General features: G+C 32.9%; 1 protein-coding gene across 15 annotated transcripts in view; it reads left to right on the top strand.

The window, feature by feature from the left end:
• ATP8A (ATPase phospholipid transporting 8A1) overlaps positions 1–22,753 on the top strand; it is a 118,046-nt gene that overhangs the window by 42,435 nt on the left and 52,858 nt on the right. For all 15 annotated transcript variants that reach the window (XR_012464177.1, XR_012464179.1, XR_012464178.1 and 12 more), the window contains 11 exons: positions 731–887; positions 2,573–2,756; positions 7,925–8,085; positions 8,566–8,763; positions 9,261–9,538; positions 10,802–10,908; positions 11,228–11,449; positions 15,002–15,527; positions 18,248–18,486; positions 20,126–20,481; positions 21,106–21,556. Coding sequence is in view for 11 of the 15 variants with exons in the window: in XM_074169938.1 (XP_074026039.1) it covers positions 731–887; positions 2,573–2,756; positions 7,925–8,085; positions 8,566–8,763; positions 9,261–9,538; positions 10,802–10,908; positions 11,228–11,449; positions 15,002–15,527; positions 18,248–18,486; positions 20,126–20,481; positions 21,106–21,556 (2,879 nt within the window). In the remaining 4 variants the exon portion in view is untranslated. The remainder of the gene's footprint in view (positions 1–730; positions 888–2,572; positions 2,757–7,924; positions 8,086–8,565; positions 8,764–9,260; positions 9,539–10,801; positions 10,909–11,227; positions 11,450–15,001; positions 15,528–18,247; positions 18,487–20,125; positions 20,482–21,105; positions 21,557–22,753) is intronic.

Raw genomic sequence — 22,753 nt, 5'->3', positions numbered from 1 at the left:
TTAAAGTTATACTGTATGAATTGGCCAGCCTCAGAAATTCATAAGACAAAGACATAATCTAAGAATTGATGTTATTGTCAAAAATGCCAACTTTCACGGATTGATTCTTTTTCCGAGCCATATAAAAAATTAAAATTGGAGATGGTTTCTCTGTAAACGCCATTAGTAAACTTGAAAAGTTGTAATGAAATAGTGTTTTCGTTTTTCAATATTCTCAAATGACATCACAAAAAAGTAAAACAAAATTGTCGAAATTTTGTTCTTTTTGAATGCCTCTGGAATTAATTGGAATTTCCTAAATTTCAAAATGTTAGTTGAATAAGCTCTGAAATGGGCAACATTTTTCTAATTCAACTGCTGGCCCTTCTTATCTCAGACACAAAGTATATAATCAGAGAGGTTGCATTTTTCACAGTTCTGACAGCTGAAAACTATGGGCCAGTTCCATATCCACCATATTTAAATGCCTCAATGATAATCACTCGAAGCAAATAACCAAAGACGCCCATTGAGAAAATTTACCAAAATAACGAATAATCTTCTCCATACGCATCTAATTTCACCCATTCCTGAATATCGCTTCAACTTCTGTTAATTGGTATAAGTACTTCTTTATTTTGAAATGAATGTTGTGTCAGTATATTTGAATAAGTAATTCAAGAATAGAACCTGATGTTGTCTGACTGATGTTATTTTTGAATTTGATATCTAGATATTCTCTCAATTTCAGATGAGGAAGATGGCCATGCATCGTCCGCACTTGACAGAGAGACGATTGCGTCTGGTGATAATCAAGCAGCTGGTGAACAACGTGTGATATTTATTAATAGGGCTCAGCCACCTGTTCCAAAATTTGTTCATAATAGGATATCAACGGCCAAATATAGGTAAACTTTCGGTGCTAAAAAGAATCGATAAATAAAACAAAAAAAAAATATTAGCTTGAGGGGGTTAAGTGAACCAGGATGCACCTTTCGAAACTACCTACAAACTACAACTCATTGCTTTACCTCAGTGATGGATAATGGTAATAAAATTTGCACCTGGCTTACTGAACTGACTCAACTGAACTTACTCAAAAAAAGGTCATATTCCCTCTTCTTTTTTCGACCAAAAAAACGATCGGGATACACACGATATTATTCAGCAAGTCACCTTTACACATTGTTCTTTTTGCTTCGTATTTTATCCGTACAAATTTATATTTCAGGTTGAATATTCACGTTGGTACGACTGCTTCGCACGAAAATTATAAATTCGAAAAATTTCACATTGAAACGTGTGAAAAAGTATTTATTTTTGAAAATGTACACCTTTTATGAATCAAAAGTACTCATTTGGCTCATAAAGTTGAGTATGAAGAGCAACGAAATTTCCTAAATCCATGTACTAACGTGAATTTTCAACCTCAGATTTATCAACTGCACAATGAACTACCAGAAAACAGATTTGACAAAATATACGTGTTTTCCGTGAAAAAAAAGTGCTGAAAAAAGTATAAAGCAATGTGGAACATTGAAGGTGATGTTGCGAATAAAATTATGTTTATTCTGATCTTATTTTGGTGCTGAAAAGAAGGTGGAATATGACCTTTTATGATTTTCGGGGGTTATAATTTTGGAATGAAGCGAGAGCGCCAAGTATTAACTTCAGAACCGTGTCCTGCTCATCATTTCACATAAGTATGTACAACCAAAAATAATTTCAGAAATATTCTGCTGGTAAGAATCCGAATATATACCAGAACCCATACAGCACAAGTACGTTCTATGCACATACTGACGACATACGAAAAGAACTAATAATATTTTATGGTTACGTATTTTACGTTACGTATTTTACGTTACGTATTTTACGTTACGTATTTTACGTTACGTATTTTACGGATTAGGGCCAATATAGGTCTTATACAATGTACAATCTTGAATGTTTTCTTATTTCTTATTTTGATATATAAACTGACTTTTAAGATTTACAATGATTAACACAAGTTCAATATATCTAGAGATCTTGTCTCAGTCTGTACTCCTAACCAAGAATAGGTTCCATTAACTATTGAACATTAACTTGTTTGATATCAGAATCAAACTGAATGTGCTAATACATTTTGTAGTGAATATTATAGCTGTATTTTTTTGTAAGACTTCGCTCCAAAATAAATTAACTTTCTGCAGTTTTCATACTTTGTAATTGCTTTTCCAGATGCTACTATTCATTCTGTTTCAGTAAAGGAAATCTTGTGAAAAAAGTAGTGGAGGAATTTGAAATACTTTGTTGAAATAATAATACTGTCTGGTTATTCTCCTGATGCTTAAAAAACCAGTATGAAGATCTTTGAAAAAATGAGAAAAAAAAATCCAATGTAACAAATAAAAAATAAAAATGGATTTCATTTAAAGCACAGACTAGCCACATATTTTCATCATTTTTTTTCTTGGTAGTTACGACTTTAAAAGTTGTATTTTCCAAGAAACAAATAATAATGATAATAAATAATATGTGGCCCTTCTGCGCTTCCCCTAATTTCAGGCCTATTATGGAATTGATTGTTGATAATTTCAATTTGTTTCAGTATAATAAGATTTATACCACTGTTTCTGTACGAACAGTTCCGAAGATGGGCGAACGTTTTCTTTTTAATGATAGCTATGCTGCAACAGATACCCGATGTGTCACCGACTGGACGATACACCACACTAGTGCCTCTCGTTTTTATACTTTCAGTATCAGCTATCAAAGAAATAATAGAAGATATTGTAAGTTTTGAATGCAAATAACCATTTCTTGAGTCTTGTAACAAAATAGAATAACATATATTCATTTCATTTCTTGTCATTGTTTTACAACATGGGATAAGTGATTATTTAAATTTTTTATCATCGATTTAAATTAAAAAAACTAAAAATCAAAACTAATAAACTATCGAACATTCATGAGTTTCACATCTTCAGGCAACAGGTTGAATAGGTGTGCTTCAGCATACAGAGGGGACTTATTATGTTGCATTCTTTGCTTGTGATGGAAATGAAAAACATTCTCCTGTCTAATAGCATATTCATGTTCGGCACTATATCTTTCAGATTTATTTCATTCTGATAGATGTATTTAATGATTACTAGAGATAGTTGGATGTTAGAGCAAGGATTTTGTTTTCAATGAACGTCTTTCTGCATGGGAAAGAAAGGTTTTGGCATTTTACTTCTCCATGTCTATGCAAAAAATGTGGGAAAGAAAGAAAGCATATAAAAAAATTGATGAAAGAACTGCTTTCTTTTGGGTATCACTGTTTGTTAAAAGTGAGAAAGATACTTCAAGTTTATTTCCTTGTAATTCGTTTATTATCCCAATACTTGATATATATTTCTTACATTGACCCTTTTGACATACATCAACCAACTAACACAGAACACTTATTTTTCAAGAAGCTTATATCTACTCACAGAACACATATTAAAGAGAACTTGTCATGAAAACTTGCTATTCTCAACAAAAATAAATAGCTCGAAATAAATTTCGAAATATTAATCTCTCCCAACTACCTACAAAGTAGGGTGTGGTAAACGTATGTCGAAAAACAACTACTTCCCCGGCTAATACCACGCTGGATATTGAATTACATCCGACAGACATTTATGCAAGATTTCTCACAGAGGCTAGTTTCACAAATGTTTCTCGTTCATCCAGCAGCAGGACCATGCTGAAATTATTCAAGTGGACCTCCTCCAGACTGCGGTTTCGAGGTATTACCTCTCGTCAGTACACTAAAGATCCTACCCAGATAGCAATGTTTCTGGGACAGTGTCACCATTAAAGTGCGCACCATATGGGAATTTTTTTTTCGAAAAGTTTCAATGAAGTTTAACTCCGGCCAACTGCGATCCACTGACGTTCAGTGTTTGTCAAATTCAACTTTTTTTTTTTATTGAAAAAGTGCATTTCTAGATCGAATTTAACAAAAAGTTACTTGAAAAAGTTGTGTCTACGGCAGTTTTATATCCATATGCCAAATTTTATGCAACTAGGATAAAGTTAACGTTTTGCTTATTTTTGACAGATATTCCCTTTATTTTAAAAAACAAGTTCGGTTAATTGTCATCAATTCATGTATACATAACAAACGCATCATGGAGTTTAACTTTTCTGATAAATTTTTACTTATACAGACATTTTTAGAGAGAAATTAAAAATGTGCTATAAAAATTTTAACCTGACTGGTGCAAAGTTTCAATCACTTGGCTATTTTCTTAAACAAACGTCAGTACCTTCAATTTTGAAAAAGCAGACACAACTCAAAAACTGCAATAAGTATTAATAAAATTACTAGAGTTGAAATTACATTAAAATTTCAATATTCAGTATTTACAGATTATTTATAAACACTAACTAGGGCGGTATGGATGCTTAATCACGTTGAATAAAATTTTTAAGTAGGTCTTGACAAACAAAATGCATGCTATGGTAGTGTCAAGTTGTTGATTTACTTGTCAAATTTTTAACAGTTATTGTTGCAATAATGTTGTCTCTTCAGGAAAGAATGTAAATAGTTTTAATATGTGGTGAGAATACCCCATACCGGCAAGTAGCTAACATTTTTAATGAACGGCATCCAGGAAAAAATGTTCAACATACTACTGTGTCAAGGATAATGTCGAAATTCTGAGAAACAGGATCCGTAGCAAAACAATTTAAGAAAAAGCACACTCCAAGTAAATATTATGATGAGGAGGCCCAATTTAACATTTGTTTAAAATTTATTGAACAGGGGCAAACGAGCATGACCGATATTATAAAAAATACTGATTACAAGAGAGAAAGTGTTAGAAAATTTTTATTAAAGAATAAATTTTGGCCTTACAAGCCAAAATTTATTAACACATTAAAAGAACGAGATTTTGATGTCCGTTTGGGGTTTTCATTCTGGTTTCAAGGAGAGAGAGAAGAAAATGTAAAGTTTCCGTATAAAATTTTATGGACAGATGAGGCAACGTTCTCTTCAAATGGAACGGTAAGTTCTCAAAATTGCCGATGGTGGGCCCAAGAAAATCCCAATTTCACAGTTGAATGTGGTGATCAGTATTCCTTTAAAACTAATGTATGGTGTGGGATACTTAACGACCAAATAATTGGGCCATTTTTCTTTAGGGAAAATTTATCATCCGTCGGTTATCACAACTTTTTAAATAATGAGGTTAGTGAAGTTTTAGATAATATTAAACACGACCTATGGTATCAGCTTGATGGCGCACCAATACATCACACGGTTGCTGTAAAACAGTCCCTCCAACAAATGTTCAGAGGCAAAGTTATTTTACGTAACTGGGAACCTTATTGGCCACCTAGGTCACCCAACTTGATGCCTTTAGACATTTTCTTGTGAGGTTACCTGAAACAAAAAGTGTACCGAAGTAGACCATTTTCTGACATACAACATCTGGAAAATACCATTCGCGACTGCTGTGCAAATATAAATAGCCGATTTATTAAAAATGCAGTTACAGATGTCAGTAGAAGGACAATAATTTGTATTGAACGTGGAGGACGACATACTGAAATGTAGGCTATAAGTGTTTGACAACCTCATTTAGATCAATAAGTAATTTTTTGTACCCATTTGTATTTTCTATAATATTATTGTTATTTAAAATTTATAATAATAATAATAGTTCTATCGAAATTATTTGCATTTTTTTTAGTTGCATCTGCTTTTTCGAAATCAAAGGTTTGTTTAAGAAAATAGCCAAGTGATTGAAACTTTGCACCAGTCATATTAAAATTTTTATAGCAAATTTTTAATTTCTCTCTAAAAATGTCCGTACCTATAAGTACAAATGTAAACACCATGATGAGTTTGTTATGTATACATGAATTGATGACAATTACCGGAACTTGTTTTTTAAAATAAAGGGGATATCTGTCAAAAATAAGCAAAACGTTATCTTTATCCTAGTTGCATAAAATTTGGCATTAGGATATAAAATTGCCATAGACACAACTTTTTCAAGTAACTTTTTGTTAAATTCGATCTAGAAATGCACTTTTTCAATTTTTTTCAAAAAACAAGTTGAATTTGACAAACACTGAACGTCAGTGGGTCGCAGTTGGCCGCATCATTTTAAGTTAAATTCAAAGCACAAACAAGTGCCGAAGTTAAACTTCATTGAAACTTTTCGATAAAAAAGTTTCCCATATGGTGCGCACTTTAATGGTGACACTGTATGTTAGAGTTTGGATATATGGGATGTCTCTTCTCCGCTTGGAGCTTTGTTCAGGAGATGGAGTTACTAGTTAAGTACCTTTCTCTCAGACGAAAGTTTCATATATGTAGCGGAACCGTGTTGAGATTAGTCGAGTCCCAGACACTTTGCTGTCTGGGTAGGATCTTTCCTGTACTGACGAGAGGTAATACCTCGAAACCGCGGTCTGCAGGTGATCTACTTGAAAATTTCAGTATGGTCCTGCTGCTGGATGAACGAGAAACATCTGCGAGACTAACCTCTGTGAGGAATCTTGCATAATTGTCTGTCGAATATAATTCAATATCCAGCGTGGTATTAGGCCGGTAAGTAGTTATTTCGAGGAGTAGTTTCGACAGACGTTTACCATACTCTATTATTATTAGTTGGGAGAGATTAATATTTCGAAATTTATTTCGAAATACATACGAAATACGTATGTATCTCTTCTCGATAGTTTTTACTTTTGAGAAAGAAAATAATTTAATTATCAGGCATTCGATGTTTCAGAATAAGACATGTCTCATTGCCTCTTCAGCATCAATAAACATTATAAGATAAAGCACTCAATTCATTCATAAAATTACAACTTTATGTTATGAATGAGTTTAATCTACTCAAGTCATCGACGACAGTACGTAATGACATTCATTTGGTTATTTGTTTCAATCCCAGCCATAGGATTCTTGGCTTTCTACTTCTCCATCTTTATACAAAAAAATTTGAAAATCTTTCAAAGAAAGGAAGAAAGCAATTTATTTTGAAGAAACTCTTTACAAAGATGTGTAGATCATGCAAAGAAGTAACTTTCATGTTTCTGCATGTTTTTATGTAGTGTTCGATTCAGATAGGTAGTTCCTTGGAAATAGAAAGTTGGGGATTTTTGTCAGTCATAAATTATACCAAAGATCGTGGCAGAATGTACGTTTATAATTGTATATAAGGTGAGCAGAAGCCAATATTTCAGAAGTGGTTTTTGAACACCAAATACGTTCAAATATGTGTAATTCATGTAGTAACTTTCATACACAAACTGGAAGACAAAGTCCTCACGAAACAACTATTTTCATATGAACATCTTATTATATATAAAATACTTTTTCCTATTCAATATGTACTCCAAATATTCATAGAATTGATTCAGATAACATCCATAAGATTGCTACAGGGTGATTTCGGTATAGGTCTTAGTAGGGGTGATTAAGGCAAACACAGTATTAGGTATACGCTCAGTTACGTCAGTTCGATTTGAATAAAAATGAACACGAATCTAAGTGGATCTAATAACATGTATAATTGTTGCGGTTTTAGCGAAGTTGCCGAAGGTATAAATAATGCGGAAATTCCTATTTCACCATAAGAGTAGTCTAAGTGAAATATTAGGCTCTTGAATTTTTTTTTGTAATATAGCTCTTCCCCACAAAATGATTTTACTTCTAATAATACTATATATTAATGAATTATACAGAGGCAAAAATCTCAAAACAAGTTAGTTTATCTAAAACACTAGAACTCGAAAGTATATTTTATAATTCCACTATAAAGTAGTGATATCCTTTGCAAATCAGTTCAATAATTCATTGGTTCTACAAAGTAACTTTGTAAGTTGTTGAACTTTTCAGAAACAACTGCTCCAACTGCTCAACTTTCCTTTAATTCTTTATAATGTCTGCAAATTATTATTTTTATAGAAACGTCATCGGGCTGATGATGAAACAAATCATAGAAAAATAGAAGTTTTGAGAGGAAACAACTGGATAACTGTAAGATGGATGGATGTTATAGTGGGTGATATTGTGAAAGTACTCAATAATACTTTTTTTCCTGCCGACTTGATACTTTTATCTTCAAGGTAAGAACTAACTTAAACAGGGAACAATTGAGAACATACGGTGATTCAGATGTGAACAGATATTCAAAACAAAGTATATTTTGCCTGTCTTCTACGTATTTCAGTAAATGAGGAATAATAGTTCATTTTTGTCACTTTGTTACTGTTATTTATTTTTCAAGAGATTTATTGAGGAAATGTTTTGTTACCGGAAGTAATTATTCTAATGAAAAATAAAAAAGTGTGTTTGTTACATTTATTTTATTATAATTTGAAATGGATTAAAATTTTGCAGACACTCATACTAAATTTTTATTTCAGTGAAAGTTGAAATTTGTACTAAAATATAAATTTATGGTTTTTCAAATATATGTATAATTTGGTGATATTCACATGAATTTCTGAATATATAAATTAAGATTACATCTAGCAAAAGTGTGGACAAAAATTGTCAACTTTTATCTAGTACGTTAATCATTTTAGATATTTTTTTCATTTCAGTGAACCACAGGGCATGAGTTTTATTGAAACCGCAAACTTGGACGGTGAGACAAATTTAAAAATTCGACAAGCTCTTCCCAGTACAGCAGTAGTTACTAATACACATGACTTGAAACAATTATCAGGGACCGTTGAATGTGAACCTCCAAATAAGCTTTTATATGAATTCAATGGCGTTCTTAAACTGAGTAACAAATCGTGAGTATTGGATGTTTGTAATCAGTTGTAACCTCTGTTATATCTTCAAAATATCACAGAAATGTCACGGCAGGATATTGTGGCAATATCGCGAAGAATTTTGTCACACTCAGATGATAAGATTTGCGAAGACTGTTTTTTTGTCTCTGCATTACACTTTTCTGTTATGTAATTACGAAAATATTTCACTTGCTACCTAGATACTCTATTTGGCATTGAGACTGAATCCAAAGAAATTAAGTATCATCACCAGATCACTGAAACTGAAAAATGTCTTTCAATTTTTTCCAGATCATAATGTTAAAATCGTACCAAGCTATGTAGAAAACTGAAGATAATGTCACTTACTTTTAAACTTATAATATTCTTTTGTGATTCACATTATTTCAATAGATTAGTGTCATCTACAAACGACAAATACACAATAAATTTCAAATATTAGCTTGTTTGTTGAACTATTCAGGTTTTCATAATAAAATATGGAATAATTGTTCTAGGCCAGAACCATTAGGACCTGATCAACTGTTGTTAAGAGGAGCTATTTTAAGAAATACATCTTGGGTTTTTGGTATTGTCATTTATACAGGACATGAAACAAAACTGATGAGGAATTCAACTTTAGCCCCTCTGAAGCGTTCTACTGTAGATAAGTTAACTAATGTACAAATATTACTATTGTTTGGAGTACTCTTCGTAATGTGTTTACTGTGTTCAATATTTAATGTTATATGGATCAATAAACATGCCTCGACTGATTGGTATATTGGACTAGAAGGTAAGAAATATCGGAAGCTTCAGATATATTTATTGTTGCAAGTATCAAGTATCACACATCATATAATTAAAATACAACATTCAAAGAAGTTATATAGGAATGTAGGCTTTCAGGGCTGACGTCAATGTTTTGGATGGTTTCAGGGTTTTGCCGTGGTCTTCTTTGGTTATAATCTTCAAACGTTTCGATTGCAACTGCGGCAGTCATCTTCAGTGGCGTGGTCGAAGTTTTCTTCTTGACATGTCATCTGAAACTGACGATTATAAGCAAAGGAGACGACTGCAAAACCTGGAAACCAACCAAAACTTTCAAAGAAGTTATAAAATAAATGTCAGATGAGAATTTTTTCATGATGTTTCGGAATTTTATTTTGGCTTAGATAGATGAAATGGCCATATCTAGTTTGGTATTTATGTATAACCATATGTCTGGGCAGATTGCTTTTTATCTCATTAGTATAACAGGCAAATTCAATTATGTACAAGAATGCCAAAGGTGGAATATTTAGTTCTTAAAATAGAGGTTTATAAGAAAATCTTAGTGAAACATTCCCAATGGCACCTCTAAGTGCTTTGTTTCATACTGGAAATATCTTCTTTGCACAGGGAAAATAAATTTCCTTGCAACAGAATATATACCATGTAGTAATGCACACTGTATTTCAATAAAAAAAGTTCATCATATTATTTTTGGTAAATTATTTCGATTGCACTGGTGATATGTTCATGTCAATTAAGCTCATCCTCCAAAGTAATACCCGGGAACTTTATGGCTGAGTTCCTAGTAATATTTGTATCAAGTGAAATTGAGAAGGGTGTTGTTAATCAACCTCTGTCTTGTATAAAAGATTAGATAGTCTGTTTTTCTGGATTAAAAAGCATGTGATTTGCCATAAACTATCTTTCAAATTACATGAACTCCTCTTAGAACAGAAAAGATTAGTCAACTGCATAAAGTGTGATATTGTACTATGCTATGACCAATATTGGAGCTAATACATCCCATGTGGAACTCTACTGAATTCTGGCTATATTCTAAAACATAAAAAAATGTCTAGTGTTGAAATTTCAATATATATTTTTCCCCTAATATATGACATGTTGTTTTCAATTGGGCAGGCTAGGTTTTGGAAGTCACCTCCAATATTTTGACGAAAGTCACTTGGATTTTTTTTTGAGTTGCAAAAAATTCACTTTGGTCCATATTTTGTTAAAATATTTTTTTCTCACTTATACCTTTGAATAACACCAATTTTTTTTTCAGGTAGCTCTCATAATTTTTTATACAATCTATTGACATTCTTGATTCTATTCAATAATTTGATACCGATATCTCTTCAAGTCACATTGGAAGTTGTTAGATTTATTCAGGTGAGTACATTTTAAAATTATTTCATAACTAACCAATTAAAACTCAAATCAAATCTTCCATGTTCATTCATAAAACTTATTATTAACACATAAAAATTCAATGAGGAATACACAACATGAAAATTGCATAATACAATAAATACAAAATTGATTCGAAATTAAAATTATTTCAAGTGAAATAGACTTTTCTGTTAGGGTCGTGATAAAACTCAATCTTATGATGTTAGAATTTTTGAATGTTATACAATATTTGGATTATTTTATTGTATAGCAGGTAGTACATATGTTGTATCATATAACTGTTTTTATTTATTTACAGGCAGGTTTTATCAATATGGATGCTGAAATGTACCATGCTGAAACTGATACACCTGCAATGGCAAGAACGTCTAATTTGAATGAAGAGTTAGGCCAAGTGAAATACATATTTTCAGATAAAACTGGAACCCTAACTAGGAATGTAATGGAATTCAAAAAATGTGCCGTAGGACCGAATATTTATACTACTACTGACAACTTTGAGGATTCCATTTTAGTTCAGGTATGAAGTTATTCTGAAATTAAATTCAGCAATGTTGCTTATAATATTCATTATTCAATTCAAAGGTTTCTGAACAAAATTGGAATTTTTTATCCAATTAACTTTCATCAATTAGTCTTGAAATTCAAGAGACTACTCCTATTTTCTTTTATTTTTTTTGAGAGAACGTTTTCTTCGTTAGGCCAATATAAAATTTTGGGCAAGAACTACAAATCAACTTACATACTTCTAATTTATTGGACACCAATTTTTTTCTTTACTGTTTTCAAATAATTTGATTGGATTATTATTTTTTCTGCAAGTCACCAGGTCTTTTTTTTTTCAAAAAAGCTGACTTGTGGTTCTCACCCAAAACTTTATATTGGGCAAACGGGGAGAACCTTTCTCCAAAGAATAAAAGAATATAGGAGTAGTTCTTGAATGTGAAAACCAACACATTTGCAAACCATCTTTCGGCAGAGGGCATGAGTTCAACCACAACTATGATGTATTACATTTGGAAGACAAAGGTTTGAAACTCAATCTTTTGGAATGCCTAGAAATTGATGTAATTCTTAGGTTCAACAAAGCCTCTAGGTTAAACTGTCTGTCTATATGAATATTGATCATTTCATTGACTCCTCAAAGTTATGTTTATATATATTATTAAGTACACCTAGCCTGGAAGCTTAGGTGCATTGACCAAGGTGTTATTTGTAATGTAGATTCCTATTCACCCTGTATTCCAGCTCTACAATCATGTTTGATTTTCAAACCATGAATAATTGTCCACTATCCAATTATCTCACTTCTGCTAATCCAATTATCTCATATCTGCTAATCCAATTATCTCACTTCTGCTTTGAAGTTTGTATCGAATACAGAGTGTCTTCAGTGTCTTATGGTCTTTGTACAGGGTTGGCCAAATTGAACACTTTTAAAGGGGAAATTCCTGTTTTCAAACTAGATAGATGAAAACTAATGGCTGTGTCTGAGGGTCAAATTTTATGACAAACTTAATGGTGAAAACCGCATATCGATATCTATCATCGTTTTTGAGTTATAGCGTGATTTTCAAAAATGTGCATTTTTGAAAAGTTGCTGTAATTTTTTCCTGTCAAAAACTTATTGTTCTATGAAAACATTTACATTTACGTAGAATTCAATGGTATGAAAAACTTATTTTTTCAATTGAGAATCAATAGTTATTAATGGAAAACTTTTTTTAATGAAACACCCTGTATATTTCAATAGAGCTTAAAATTACCTTTCCAAAAATGTAGCACACTTGATGTTGTGCTAGAGTCATCTTTGAAATACAGAGCTTTATGGTTTTTTTTCATGTAGACTTTGAACGTCGCGGCGATAAAGCAGAAAGAAATTGTTCAGTAGTAGCTATCAAATGTTGAGAATGCTTATCACAGCAGTAATTAAAACGCACAGCTTCAATAAAACTGATACCAATTTATACTATGTTTACTAATAATAAATGAAACTTCAACAATGATAATAATAATGATAAAGAACAAATAATGAAATATATTTCTTCAGAGAAGGTGTGCGAAATGTCTACCAGCTTCTCCTATACACTGGTGACACCTTTTCTGAGCGTTTTTTGCTGAATTAATTAGTTCTATAGGAGTGAGAGAAGCAAAACTTTGCATCACTGCCGCTTCCAATTTGTATCTAGAATTGGTCAGCAATTAAAATACTGGATCTTTCAACCTTTTCCAGAGGTAAAAGTCCATTGGTGTTAATTCCGGTGACCTGGCCGGCTAACGGTTGGGTTCTTGGTTGGCTATCCAATTATTACTAGAATTTGCAGCCAAAAAATTGGTAACAATTGCAGTGTTGTGAGGTGAAGCCGTGTCTTGTTGAAAAAATATTTTTCTGTTCTACATTGGTGGCAATTCATCAACAAGGGGTTCAATATTTTGCCTTAAAATGTATAAATACCTCTGAGATGTGAGAGTGCCATTATGAATGAACGGCCGATAATTCTACCATTGAAAACACCTGCCCACACACTAAATCCAAATTTTCCTCGACTTCTCTGCTCCACAATAGAATGAGGATTTTGTTGTGCCCAAGTATAAGTATTATAGCAGTTTAAAAAACCGGCACTGTTCACATAAATTTCGTCTATTCGAATATAATTTAACGAAAAATCACGCACCGGGTTACAATTTTCCAGGAACCACTCACAAAATGATATGCGGCGTTCAAAATCTCCTGGTTTGAGTTGATGAACTCTTCTGGTCCTGTGGCTTGAATTTGTTTTCTATCAATAACTATTGATATCTCATTTGAAAAAATAAGTTTTTCATACCATTGAATTCTATGTAGATGTAAATGTTTTCATAGAAACAAGAAATTTTTGAAAGGAAAAAAGTTACAGCAAGTTTTCGAAAATGCACAATTTCGAAAAACATGCTGTAATTCAGAAACGATGATAGATATTGATATGTGGTTTTCACCATTAAGTTTGTCATAAAAACAAACATCAGTTTTCATCTATCTAGTTTGAAAACAGAAGTTTCCCTTTAAAGGTGTCCAATTTGGGCTACTTCGTACATCGGCAGCTTAATGCCAAAACACATTATGTAAAAAATTTAAATATGATTGGAAGGACATTTAAAGCACGTATAAAAGTATGCTACTCATCTCCTTGCAGAGGAACATGAATTCAAGCATGATCTCGAAAACTCTTCATTTTCTTAAGAAAGGTTTGAAACTTGATCTTCTGGAAAGTATGGAAATCAATGAGTACAAAAACTCCTTATATCTAATGAACGATCAAATATAGTTAAATAGCTATTTGTTGCTTGATATCTTCTTACCAAATAATCACGCTTTGTCACCCTAGAATAATTAATATGTAATATTTGTCAATTTATTTGCTGTTTTTCACATAATTTTTACTAGTGAATAAGTATTTTTACCTGCTTCAACTATTTATTGAAATGATTGTATCCACTCTTTTCAGGTAGTTCAAACTAGATTAGAATTAATTATTTGAACGGACTTTGAATCATAGTAATGTTTTTGGAGTATAAAATGTTTCAACCTAAAAGTAGTTAATCAAATCCTGCTTGAGGAAGCTAGTGTATAGTGAAACACATGCTACAGTTTTGTAAACCTGATATAGTGAAAAATCAAATGAATTTAATTACTAAATGAAACCAATTTTTCGTTGAAATATTGTTTGGAGTAGAAGCCCCGTTGTTTAAGTTTAACTACTTTGTCGACTTATTTCGGAAGCACAAATTGACCATACATGTGTAACCTTTTGTTACCCCAAGTGTAAGAATAATTTCCATCTAGCAGAATTAGATAAATATTTAGGGGATTTTGGCCAAAAAGTACTTTCAAAATAAAATAATAACAATATAGATATGTCTAACATAGATAAAACGTTAATGAATGAAATATACATTTATCATATTTTCTAAAAGAATACATGATTTCAAATAGATCAGACAAAATTGGTATCATTTCTTAGTTTTCGTTGTTCTTTGATCTTTTAAATTATCAGTTGTGTTCCTTATTATCAGGTAATATAATTTTTTCCAGAATTTAAAACAGGGTGGCAAAGATGCTGATCTTCTCAAAGATTTGCTTGTCCTTTTATCTGTTTGTCACACCGTGATACCTGAAAAAATGCCCGACGGAAGTATAGTTTACCATGCGGCCTCACCCGATGAAAGAGCGTTGGTCTACGGAGCCTCCAAGTACGGATATATTTTTGAAAGCCGTACACCAGATTCCGTTGAAATCAGTGCCCTAGGTGTCCGAGAACGGTATGAAATTTTAACAGTTCTAGAATTCACTTCAGCCCGAAAGAGAATGTCTGTTATAGTTAGAGATCCTAAAGGTAAAATAAAATTGTACTGTAAAGGAGCAGACACTGTTATATATGAAAGACTGGACAACAATTCAGGAAAAGAACATGGAGATGTACTGCTGCAGCATTTGGAAAATTTTGCTAGTGAAGGGTTGAGGACGCTCTGTTGTGCAGTTGCTGAATTGAAGGCAAATGATTTTGACGACTGGAAACAGCTATACCATAAAGCTAGCATATCCATTCAACATAGAGAAGGTAATGTGTATATTAAAATTTTTAACCTTGATCAAGCGACAGCATTGTAAATTTATTTAAATATTGATATGCCTATGCGTAATACCTCACAACCTCAAAGATGATCCTTTCATGCAGCTTGATAATAAGTTTTCATTCAAATATAAAGACTTAAATTCTACAGTGCGTACGTAAATAGTCCGCACCCCCCCCCCTTTAACCAGAGATATTAATTTTAGTACATTTCATTACGAAAGATATTGGTGTTGCATCACTTGAGAGGGCGTTACACCTTTTTTTCTAAACGAAAGGGGAGGTCGTGTGATAACTCATTTGGTATTTCAAATCTCTATTCAACACGTTTTCATTTCTGAAAATCGAATCAGTTGTTTTCGAGTAATTAGCAGTTTTATATTCGTTTTGGGTATTTGCTGACGATATGGACGGTGGTAGGGACGATGACGAGGTCACAGTAGAATGCTAAAGACCCAGTAGTGTTACTATCTGCACTTTATGACAATAAATCACCTCGTCGTAGTATATACCGGGTGATTATATGGGTGGCTCAACCATATAACTTTTTTATTATTGGAGATAGAAAAACGAAATTTGGGGGTTATGTATTATAGTTCCATTAACATTTTTTGACATATTTACTTGCTTTGCCGCACTTCCGGTTTGAACGGAAATGACCCCAACTTTCGATTTTTAAATGGGACATCCTATATATTTTTACTTAATTCGATGGAGAATGACATTCTAAATCCAACAATACTTCACTTGTCAATATTTGACAAATAAAATCATTTTTATTCCAATTTTTATTTATTGATAGGTATAGAATGCCATGAATCGTGTAACTCGCTTCATTCTTGATCAGGTAACATGGGAAAACTACGACTTTGAGTCTTATGACTTCACAGTCGTTTTAAGAATTATGTCACCGTAGCAAATATGAATTTTTTCAGTTAACTTGATTTTTTCAAATGGAAAGGTGGTGGCTCGTCGGCTTTTTGTGAAAGATCATTTTCTTATGAATAATTTGATGCTACACACTTTAACTTTATTTTCTCTATTTTTCTGAATAATTGCAAGAAACGATCATACCTAATAACAAATAATACATATTCGGTGTACTTATGCACTAAGTCCTGTTATTCTAGTTATCCCTGACAAACAATTGATGCTGTTGCTAGGACTACCTGTACAAATAGGCTAATGAACATGCCGTCACTTTTAAAAATGTGTTTGTTGTGTAGTTTATAATTAGATATAGCAAATTACACTAGAAACAAGAAAATTGACATATTGCTAATTTACGGAGAAACAAAAAGAAATGCAACGGTGCAGCTCGAATTTATGCTCAAGAAGTGCCTTAATCGTCGCCATCTCACTCGGCATTATTTTCCAAAACTGGAAAGAAAAATGCGAAATGAACCAGAAAAAAATGCCAATAACTTCATCGCCAGTGAAGAAAAAGAAGTAGACATGTTGGCCTATGTTGAAGTGAATTGTATGGCGTCAATTCGCCAAATTGTTTCTGAGTGTGATATAAGTTATTCGTCCGTTTGGAGAATTCTTCACAAATATAATTATTGATCATTCAAGTACCAACTATATCAACATCTTTACGATAACGATCACAACCGAAGATTGACTTATTGCAACTGGTTTTTCACTAAATACAGAGAAGATGTACGTTTTCCATTTAAAATTATTTATTCAGATGAAACCCGATTCACCAACTTGGGTATGAATAATAAAAGGTACTGTCTCGAACAAATTTACATCTGATGCAAGAAGGAAATTTTCAAGAGCGATTTGGTTTCAATTGCTGGATGGGTACTATCGGAGAAAAACTTTTGGGGCTAATATTTTCGACAGACCACTGACTGCGAAAAGATATCTACAGTTCCTTGAAACTCAAATTAATTATTTCATTGAAGATTTGCCACTGGCTAACCAAGTTGATATCTATTTTCAACAAGATGGAGCGCCACCTTACAATTCTCAAGTCGTAAGAGAACATCTGAATACCATCTTTCCAGAAAAGTGGATTGGCACTTATGGACCTATTCAGTGGCCTGGGAGGTACATTCTTGAGTTGTTATTCAGGGTGGCTTGTTTTCAACTCGAATAATTTGTAGCTCCTGAACCATAAACTTCAGACCATATGTTTTATACTTTGTTGAAATTGCTCATCATGGAGCATCTGATAATGCGAAACAATATAGTGAAGAAAAGAGAATTGAACCTATTTACCACTTTTATAAAAGTGGTAAAAAACAGAAAGTTTCAATCCTCTTTTCTTTAGTATCATTTCTTGCCACGTAGTAATGGCTACATCCATCAATTTATCGAAACAATATAGGGTGATCCATTTAAAAAAATTGGTACATGCTCTAGGGGTGCGATAGGGGAAGTAACATCAAATGTGAATATGTCAAAATGTGTCCCCCTGTATACTATGGTTGACGTTTTTTTTATTCTTCCTGCAAATCATTGAACCAAAAGTTATTCAGAGTGGCTCGTTTTAAATGGAATGCACTGTATATACACATTCCTTGAATGATATTTTTATAGGCAATTTATTCTAGATGTATTCTATGTATGATGTTTAATATAAAATGTGTTTCATCTGATTAACAGATGGATGAAAAATTGTCTCTCTTCGGATCCTATATTATATATATATTCATGAGCAAATAAAAACATTTTTCAAATGATTTTTTACTCTGCAGAAAAAATAGAAGAAGCGGCCAATATGATTGAAAGGAAACTGAAGCTAATAGGTGCCACCGCAATTGAAGATAAGCTCCAAGATGGTGTTCCAGATACAATAGCTGCTTTGCTGCAAGCCGATATTAATCTGTGGGTACTTACCGGGGATAAACAGGAAACAGCTATTAACATAGGTTATTCTTGTAAACTGTTAACTAGCGGCATGCAGTTAATTATACTCAATGAAGATGGACTGGATGTGAGTTCTTGATTTCCTAGTATCATGTATGAATTTATTTTGAGGTGCATTCGAGATTAAACTTCATCGAGCCAACAACGTTCCTGGCGTTCTAGAATACGCTGTACTTATATGGGAGTATAGGGATTGTCAATGATGTCAGGAACACTGTTTGTTTGATCAGACTTATTTTGAATGTAGTTTTGAATCTCATGATTTTGAAATAATGAAAACACTTTTTCCATACCAAAACTAAAGTACTATTTCTCGACGAGCGTTTCACTAACCAAGTTAGTAGCATAAGGATATGTCTAGTAGAGTGGGGAAACACACTGTTCAATCACCCATTTCCATATAATTTTCCATACAATTATATTTCGTTATATATAAATATTAAGTATACTATTGTTTTTCATTATTAATTGGAAAAAACTTTTTGGCTTTCTACTTCTCCATTTTTATAAAAATGTGGGAAATTTCCGAAGAAAGAGAGAAAGCAAGTAAGTTTAAAAACTCTTAGAAGTTTCTTTCAGATTCGAACTGAAAGAAAAAGCCGTTTGGAAACTCTTTTTTATTGTTCAATAAATTATACTTCTGAGTATTTCTATCGATTTATTTCCTTCACTTCACCAATAATTATTACAAATTTTTTTTTAACATTTTTATCAGTACAAAACTTCACTACTTCTCTTTTTAACATAACTTAACATTTTGCCAGTGCCTTACTTTTCGTGTGGAAAATTTGTTTTTATTAGATTCATATCAAGCAAAGAACTACAGTTCTACCATGGTTTAAATGATCTATTCCTATTAAATCGCATATTGAAAGTAACTGCCTTTGTCTTATCTAGATCTCAAATACTACTTTATCCATTGAAAAAGTTCCACCCTATTCTTATGGGATTTTTTTTTATTAGGTTGACTACATTTGTATTGAATCACACGTTAAAACATAAGACCTCGTTAATCATTGGCTCGCACAAGTTTCGACTTCTCAGGGTTGTCGATCGTAGGGGTGCGACGGCTGGTTAACGGAAAAACAGATTTTAAACAGATTTTAGCTCATGTCATTGTGATCAAATATCAGTATAAGCACCCCATATAAGAATGATGACCTGTTATTCACAAAAATTTGCATAAGGGTTCTACTTATCCTAGACTTCAAAGTTAACCCTGTTCAGGGGGTTGCTTTTACCCTGGGAGTAATGCCACCCCGTCTTGGTGATGAAAAATTTCATGGTCTGACTATGATTAACGAAGATACAACTCAGTGCCTTTTTGGCAGGCAACAATCTTTGTTTTTTTACCACTCACCGATGTCATCCACACTTGATATCTACCTCAATTTGGGTATCCTACAAGGGCCCGCCTGCTTGGAGATTTGAAAATATTCAGAATGTACCTCCATTATAAAGAGAGAGATTTTGAGACCAAACTCCCCTGCTATCTACTACCTTCCTCTTGAATCACTATCCATCGATGAAAACTGTATTAAAATTCTTTCGGTAGTTTTTGAATTTATGTTGGTTCATTGAAATTATTTTTGATTAGATTGGGTAATAATTTTTCACAAAACTCAGTGTATACTTGGCAATTAATATGCATGTTTCATATATTTGAAATTTATAAATGAAGTGCCAATCAAGAAGTTTTGTTTCAGAAAGCTAGAGAATCTATATTGAGGCACTGTGAAGAACTGGGGGTCAATTTAGAAAAACAAAATGACATTGCCTTAATTATCGATGGAAAAACATTGAAGTATGCTTTATCATGCGAGTTAAGGACAGATTTTCTGAAACTTTGTGTGTCATGTAAAGTTGTTATCTGTTGTCGTGTTTCACCCATGCAGAAAGCTGAAGTCGTTGAGTATGTCACAGAATACACCAGAAGCGTAACTCTGGCCATTGGAGATGGCGCAAATGATGTTGCTATGATACAAAAAGCCCACGTTGGCGTTGGGATTTCTGGATGTGAAGGTCTGCAGGCTGCCTGCGCATCAGACTACAGTATTGCACAGTATGTATTAAGCCAATGCAATTCTTTTTGAACAGAAAGAAATCATGATCAGGAAAAATAGATTAGAGTTGATCCAAGATATCAAGAAAACTAGACCTATTGAAAAATTTGTAAATTTGTGACAGTTGCAGGTAAAGTAAATATCTACATTATTTATATGAACCATTTTTCCACATAACCTAACATTTTTAGGGAAAAATTGGAAAACCTGTTTTTTTTTTAATTTTGAGCTCATATAAAAATCATTTGCTTTTCACCGTATTTGGTGAAAATTTATTTTCACCAAATAAGGTGAAAGCAAATAAGCAAGTAAGAAAGTAAAATTGTTAAACCTGTTTTTTTATTTTTTGCTCATATAAGTATGAATCATTTGTTTTTCACCATATTTGGTGAAAGTTTACCTTTACGTGTTCTAAATAGGGTGTCATTTTTTTTGAATAAAAGATAAGTAAGTAATATTCAGTGAAACATTTTATTTTACAATGTTTTATTGAACTTGCAATGTTTGTATGTATGTTAAGTTCGAAATAAATCTTGCAACTTATCCTCAACTAATTGAACTTAAATTTTGTATACACGTTTAATTTGGATGGATTTCCACTTTTTACTAAATTTTATTTTCAGATTCAGATTTCTTCAAAGACTTCTCCTGGTACACGGAGCATGGAACTATTCTCGAATGTGCAAGATCATATTATACAGCTTCTACAAGAACATCTGTCTGTACGTCATCGAATTATGGTTTGCGATTTATTCTGCCTGGTCAGGACAGATTCTATTTGAAAGATGGTCCATAGGTCTATACAATGTTTTCTTTACTGCGTTACCTCCTCTTGCTATGGGACTGTTCGATAAGCCGTGCAGTGCCGAGAATATGATGATGTATCCGAAGTTGTATAAACCGTCGCAGAGTGGGGAGTTGTTTAACATAAGAGTTTTCTGGATCTGGATCATAAATGGGTTAATACATTCGGCCGTGCTATTCTGGTTGCCGATGTTGGCTTGTCAGAATGACATTTTATGGATAGGTGGTCGTGACGGAGGATATTTGGTTATGGGAAACTGTGTATATACGGTAAGCAAATTTATTTGTCACAATGTAAGAAGTAAAAGTTCCGATGAAATTATTTTGTCACTATATGTTAGATTTGGATTTTATAGTCGAGTAATGCAAATCGGAGTTTCCAGAGTCTGTCTCTTCACTATTTCCTAGCCACTTCAATTTAGAAAAAATCGAAATACCCCAAATATGAAATCTTAGAGTAAAATTCCCGAATTTCAATTCAAGTTATTCAGCAGTTCAGCTAGGATTCATTATTTCATAGTAAGTAGGTTGGTATGTTTAAAGTGAACAGCAGAACATGTTCTAGCAGAAACAGACCTCGAAATATAATATGATGAAACTGTTTCCTTGTCTACGTATCACCACACACGGCTTCATAAGGAAGTCATTGAGATGTATAAGCATACCAACAATTTCAACAGAAAGGAAGATAATATAAGAGTCAGTAGAAGGTGGTACCCAGTATGCAAGTGTCAAGAAATCCATAAATGGACTAAAATAAAATTTCGATCAACATCTCATCAGCAGTACACCTATCCACAACGTGGACCAAACAGTACAACCTAGTACAAGTGCGGTTCAATCAGGAGTGAGCATTATTGTGACCATACCACCTTCCTAGTACTATAAATACGAGTGAGCACAGAGTTCCCCAATCTAGTCATTTGCTGTGACATAGCAATACCACCTTCGTGCTCTCAGTCAACGCCTACAACACTGAAGATGTCTGCTGCCGTAGCAGACAAAACGTTCGGTTACTACAAGTTCCTTTGGACAGAGGTCTACCACATCAGATTTTGTTTTTTCCAATCGTAACTCCAGTCGCGAACGCCTATGTACTTGAATAAGGAGAAAGTTTCTTGGTAAATAAAAACCAAACATAGGATTGCTGAAAACAGTGAGTGACATTAGCTAGGTTGATTAATGACAAAACACCATTGCAACCTTTCAAGACTGTTGATTGTTTAACAAAATATTTATATTTAATCATATATGATAGATAGATAGAGAAATAAATAGATAGAAGAATATAAATCATCTAAAAGAACAATTGGTTCAGGCCAGTCCGAACTCCCTGCACAGTAGGTTAATGGACTGACACCTATCAGAAAACAACTACTCCCCTGGCTAATACCACGAAGGGCGTTGGATTATATCCGACAGGTGTCAGTGCAGGATTCTTCACTGAAGTTATTCCTGCATATGCTG

This window comes from Leptinotarsa decemlineata, unplaced genomic scaffold, assembly GCF_025532065.1.
Source record: "Leptinotarsa decemlineata unplaced genomic scaffold, Ldec_3_MD MMD2_P_RNA_scaffold_6, whole genome shotgun sequence".
Classification (NCBI taxonomy): domain Eukaryota; kingdom Metazoa; phylum Arthropoda; class Insecta; order Coleoptera; family Chrysomelidae; genus Leptinotarsa; species Leptinotarsa decemlineata.
Note: the sequence above shows the minus strand (reverse complement) of the source record. Positions and strands in the feature narration are given on the sequence as shown.